Source organism: Lactuca serriola, chromosome 1 (genome assembly GCF_051521515.1).
Source record: "Lactuca serriola cultivar US96UC23 chromosome 1, Lser_US96UC23_V15, whole genome shotgun sequence".
Classification (NCBI taxonomy): Eukaryota; Viridiplantae; Streptophyta; class Magnoliopsida; order Asterales; family Asteraceae; genus Lactuca; species Lactuca serriola.
This window is the reverse complement of record NC_136408.1, coordinates 219,659,792-219,665,675: the sequence shown is the minus strand read 5'-3', so window position 1 is coordinate 219,665,675 and position 5,884 is coordinate 219,659,792. Positions and strand designations below refer to the sequence as shown.

At 36.3% G+C, this 5,884-nt stretch overlaps 1 protein-coding gene across 1 annotated transcript; it reads left to right on the top strand.

Moving 5' to 3' along the window:
* The first annotated feature begins 321 nt into the window (after window positions 1–321).
* On the top strand, window positions 322–1,191 carry LOC145049446 (ethylene-responsive transcription factor 11-like). The gene has a single exon (XM_078997856.1). It carries the CDS (start codon window positions 340–342, stop codon window positions 913–915), a length of 576 nt encoding a protein of 191 aa, XP_078853982.1. The 5' UTR covers window positions 322–339; the 3' UTR covers window positions 916–1,191.
* The last annotated feature ends 4,693 nt before the right edge of the window (window positions 1,192–5,884 follow it).

The following is a 5,884-nucleotide window of genomic DNA, read 5'->3' as shown; positions in this document are numbered from 1 at the left end:
CAGATATTAAGAAACCAGAAGGTTGTATTTTGAAAATGGTTTGATGAGAAATTTAATTTATATACTTTTTTTCAACGAGTAAAACAAACAAGTTTTACTATTTTCTGTATTTTAACGAAAAACAATCTTACAAAACCCACGTGCGTAATAATAATATATCTTTTTATATCTAAAAACATATGTTCTACTTTCATCGGAAACACACATCTACTTCAGTACAGTAGTATGCCGCCATGCCACGTGGCCGCGTTTCTAACTTTTAGTCAACCGCCGCGTTAATCCAGTTTCCCCTGAACCGGCTATATAAACTCGCTCAATAGTCATTTTTCTGTATACCAAATGGCGCCCAATTCCAAACAAACAATCTCCGATTCTGCTAAAATCAACAGTAACATGGAGGCGCACTATAGAGGAGTTAGGAAGAGGCCATGGGGGAGGTACGCCGCCGAGATCCGTGATCCCCACAAGAAAACTCGTGTCTGGTTAGGCACCTTTGATACGGCGGAGAAGGCCGCTAAAGCTTACGACGCAGCGGCGCGTGAGTTTCGTGGTCCTAAGGCGAAAACTAATTTCCCTATGTATTATTACAATGGCTTGAGTCAATACAGTCCGAGTCAGAGCAGTACCGTTGAGTCTTCGAGTCGCGATCCGGAACCGGTGGTGGCGTTTGATCTCAACCTCTCGTACGGCGTCGCTGCTACCTCAGCTGTGGAAAAACAAAACGGATTTTTCACGCCGCCGGCGAGCCAGGTACAGATGCTTTACTTTAACGAAAGCCTTTCCGCCGTTCGTTTCCGGCAACATGTGGTTGCTCACTGTGAAGACTCCGACTCGTCGTCAGCTGTCGACGGGAATCCGTCTTCGTCGCCGCGGCTTATTGGAATCGATCTCAACTTTCCGCCACCAGAGGAATAAAAATTCGAAAGCATAGATATTGTACTTTTTGTATAATTTAGTTAACAAGGTACAACTTAGTTACCGATAAGATCTTTCACCGCCGATCATCAGCGTCGCCGCCGTGTGTGTGTAAATACCAGATCCGATCTTCGGTTTCTCTTTTGTAACGTTTAGATAAAATCTCAGTGTAATTTCTCCTCTGTTAGTGGTAAAACGAGAACATGATGTTATCAATTTTAGCAGACGATTTTGCAAATTGTTATTAAATGCAATTTCCTATTTTTCTGATTTCAATTTTGCTTTTGAGTTTAAAGCTGTTGGTATAGTCGCCGGCGGGAATTTGGGGTTCTTACAAAATTTCCCCGACAGTCTCATGGGCGACACGTTTTCCTTGTTTGGCATCTGAATGATACAAATGGGACAAACTTGTCTTTTTATTTCTTTTACTCCCCCCCATATTTATCCTTCATATATGATCCCAGTCTACAATATTTAGAGTAAATTACAAGAATGGTCCTTATGGTTTGGAATAATTTGCATGTTTAAGTCATAACTTATTTTTTAATTCGTATGGTTCTATGATATGTATTTATTACGCGTTTGGTCCCTAACTCAATTAAAAAGACTATTATAACCGTGTCAATACATTTTTTTAATTAATTTTATTATATATGTATTTCTAGACTAGCCCACTTGACCTTCACTTACCCCATTCCTTACTGATTCCTCACCCATCATCTTCTTCATCTGACCAATATTTCCTACTTCTACCTTGTCTTCCATTTTTGAAACCTACTTGTGAGCATAATACCAAGTAAATGAAATTAAAGCTAATCAATTGAATTGAGCTTACAACCAAAGAGTTCTGAGGAACAAGATCGTGTCCAGGTTTCCTCTCCTTTTCCCTCCTCGTCCCTGTTAGGGCCAACATCCTGGAATTATAATCAGGATCCTAAAAAATACTTCAAGATCCTAACTATTATCATTTATTTTCCTAACATATATAACAGTTATATGCTTCGTCATTTTTCTCACATGTGCATAAATAACTAGCCAAAGACTTAGTCTCAACGAATAGTCATCGTGACCATGCAAAAGACCCGGAAGACCAAGTCAAATAACGTCTATAAGTTGATCTCGAAGGATCCCAGAATTGTAGTACTTCTTGTTATTAGCTTTAGAATATAAAAAACACATGTATTTATCAAACTACACGCGACACTTAGCTGAACTACGATACTTGTACTTGCTTTTCATATATTATTCTCTGTAATCAACATTTTTAATCAATAAACTATCAAGGAAGGTGATCAATATCACCTCCCAAGGTTTTGTGTCGGAGATCCTAAAAAAGATCAAGGACTTTACTTGTAAATCACTCGTGTTACTTTGATCATTGTTTGATATTCATTCTACCTTGAACATCACAGCCTCTCATACAATTTGGCTGATTACTGATTGTTCATTTTTTGACCAAAACAAATTGGCGCCCACCGTGGGGCCATGGTGTTCAAAATCCTTCGAAATATCATATCTACACAATCAACCCTATCATCTTCCTCAATTCCTCCCATTGCCTCCAAAAACCTTCCACCACCTCCGGCTGGAGCTCCTAAGAAAGCCTCAAAAGCACCGAAGAAAACACGTCTCCGGTCATAACCCCATGACTCCAGGATCCTCCTGTGCTAATTTCGAACAATGAAATATTTGTTGGGTTTTGAGCAATCTAACACTTCCTAAGTGTGCATGCAACCCTAATAAACCTTGGACCTATGTTTTCTTCTAAAATACATGCAAATAATAACTTCCAAGGTTTCTTCCTAACTAGCATAGCATAAGGATTATGAATCATAAAAGTACTAGTAGAAATACATACCTTTTGATGATGGTTGATTGTTTGGAGTTTGAGAGCCAAGCACCAATAGTGTGAATGCCTCAAATGGAATCACAAATCACCACAAACACTTGGAAAACTTTGAGAGAGTAGTATACTTTCTTGTGGAATCGGCCACCACTAAGTCTCACACTCCTAGTGCCACTAATGGCTATTTCATGCAACATAAGGATGCTTATATAGTGTACATGATTAGGGTGAAACCCTAATAACCCATGACCTTTCCTTTTCCAAGGATCCATGGGTTAAAAGCTCCATGGATCATCCATGGACTTCCATATAAGCCTAGCCCATTAACTAATGAGTATTAGCCCACACCATATAAAACAATAGCCCACAATTTAATTAGTCTTCTTTTTAATCTCTAAATTAATTCATAATTAATTTAAGACTAAAACTAATTAAATAACATGACTTCATATTAATATATTATAACTTATAATATATTAATAAATCGTAAGTATACAATTCTCATAAAATTATCCATAAATCGTTTGGGTGAAGTGCAACCCAAATGGACCATGCCGGGCCGGGTCAAGTATGTACCAAATAAGTTATGGACTTAGACACCTTATCCAATAGACTCCCACTTGGATAAGTCTAATAACTATATTTACGTATGTTACTTCAGGAACCAACCAGCAATCGTAGCTCTCGAAAACTCTGTTGAACTATGAAGCGACATTTTAGATAAGTGATCATATAATCCTCTGTTCTCATGATATCAGCCGGACAAATACATGGAACAACGTCGTACTTATTGTCCAGCAGTTTGTTTCCCGATTTTCGATTTGTTTGACAAAGAACTTAATCGAACACATCAATTTTAGTTCTGACCGGCCGGTACATAGGTCACAACAAAATCATCGAGGGGCCCAGATATCACTTCTATTTCTAGAAGGAACAGATAAACTTCGACTCATATGCTTGTTCTACTACTTGTTGAATTGTACACAAAGGCACGTTTTATAACATCAAGTTACTGATGCGTTTACGTGCAATCAATGCACAACCAACTCATAGGTAACAACTCATATATCTAGGTTTGAAGATTTATATGATATTACCGTCTCACGATCACTCGAGATAAATTCCATGAAGTGATACAAGTGAGCGTGGGTTTATTCCAATACTCATAACTTATGAGCACTCATGAATGTTGTAGCAACCATTGCTATGACTAAACCCATTTAGCCATCTACAAACTCGATTCATGACAGTCTTGATTCATACCTACTTCCAACATATGAACGACTGTGGAGTGTTTAAATAACTTACTCATTCGGAAAGAATAACCTAGCTATTTTGGAAGTCAAAACATGCAAAGTGAAACACAATATTAATCGAGTCCAATATGGTCTCAGAACCCTTTTGAATATAAATAGAACCACCTTTTATTTATCACCATATTGATTACACATTATTCATTGTATAATGTTTCAAACAATCAACTTAAGACTTGAATAAAAACAACAGTCGTCCCATGCTCCTAGCATGTACACTTTGTTTTTCTAAATAATAGTTATGCCATACTCCAAGTATGCACACTATGTTTGTCTATGATCCTTACATTGTGATGTAGATCAATTGAACATGATTCCAATGATACTCATTTCACAATCCCAAATCCTTATTGTAAATGTGAGAATCCCCGATTCCTATCATTTACCAAAAATCTATTAGATTTTAAACTTTTATGCAATGTTCCTCTTGTAATGATTATGCACAAAGTCACCAAAACCTTGTCACCAGTCATCACAGAGTATTCCAAAGAAGGTCAAATTCTATGGAACGGAAGTCTCATATTCAAAGTACATTGCTTTGAACATCCTTCTTGCATTAAGGTTTTCTAATCTTACATAGATTGAATAACTTCCACCTATGGAGACATTTCCATAGTCCCATTTTGACTATCGCTTCCGAACAAGAGTTACTTCTTTTCAAAATATGTCAATATGGTCCTTTCCGACAACTTACATCATACTTCCAATTTTCCCTAAGCAACCAATCTTTGGCGAACCTCAGATTGTCCTCGACAATTGCTTAATCACTTTGGTCATATCCAGTTCTAGACTTTTCCCTTCTCAATGCCTTAAGCATTTGGAAAATTTAGAAAAGATGAATATTATAGTACATGCAATCGATCCTATATCCGAAGCATATGGGACACAATTCATGATGTTTGACATAAAGACATGATACTAGACCAGTCTTTTGCTACAATATTTTTTATTTATTTGCCATGTTTTCAAAATATAACTATGAAGAGGGATGCCGTTGTCATAATTGAATTTTGAGAACGCAATATATATAGAATTTCCTTAAGTCGAACCATTCAGACATAAAATTCATATATATGTCCTTGACTAAAGATGATTAAAATCTCAATCTAAGCTTCTAGAATTGAAATGAAGTATAATTTCCTCTCCCTTATAGCAAAACGACTTTTCAACCCCTGCAACTTCACGAATTGAAACTTTGTTTTCTATAATTAACATTGAATTTGAGAACGCAATATATATAGAATTTCCTTAAGTCGGACCATTCAGACATAAAATTCATATACATATATATATATATATATATATATATATATATATATATATATATATATATATATATATATGTCCTGAACTAAAGATGATTAAAATCTCAATCTAAGCTTCTAGAATTGAAATGAAGTATAATTTCCTCTCCCTTAATTATAGCAAAACGACTTTTCAACCCCTGCAACTTCACGAATTGAAACTTTGTTTTCTATAATTAACATTGCTAACTTGCAACACTAAATGTAATAATCATGCTCCCACTAACATGATGATTATCAGCATAACACTTATGTTCCCACTAGCTCTGACATATTTCCAAAAATCTGCTGGACTTCTGAAATTTAGATTCATACACCCTTTCTTAGATAGCTCACATGTGTGTCTAAGCAATTTCAAGAACTATGAAAAGGGATGCCGTAATCATAGTCTCAATTTCTTAGACCTTTGCCATTTCTCACAAGTCCATGTTAGTGTGCCGGTTAACCACACATGCTCCACTAACGACTTTTGAAAATGCAAATAACACAATTGATATCTACATAAA

What these genes read in the sequence shown, in the direction of transcription:
- LOC145049446 (XM_078997856.1), top strand. Translation starts at nt 340, where the DNA reads ATGGCGCCCAATTCCAAACAAACAATCTCCGATTCTGCTAAAATCAAC.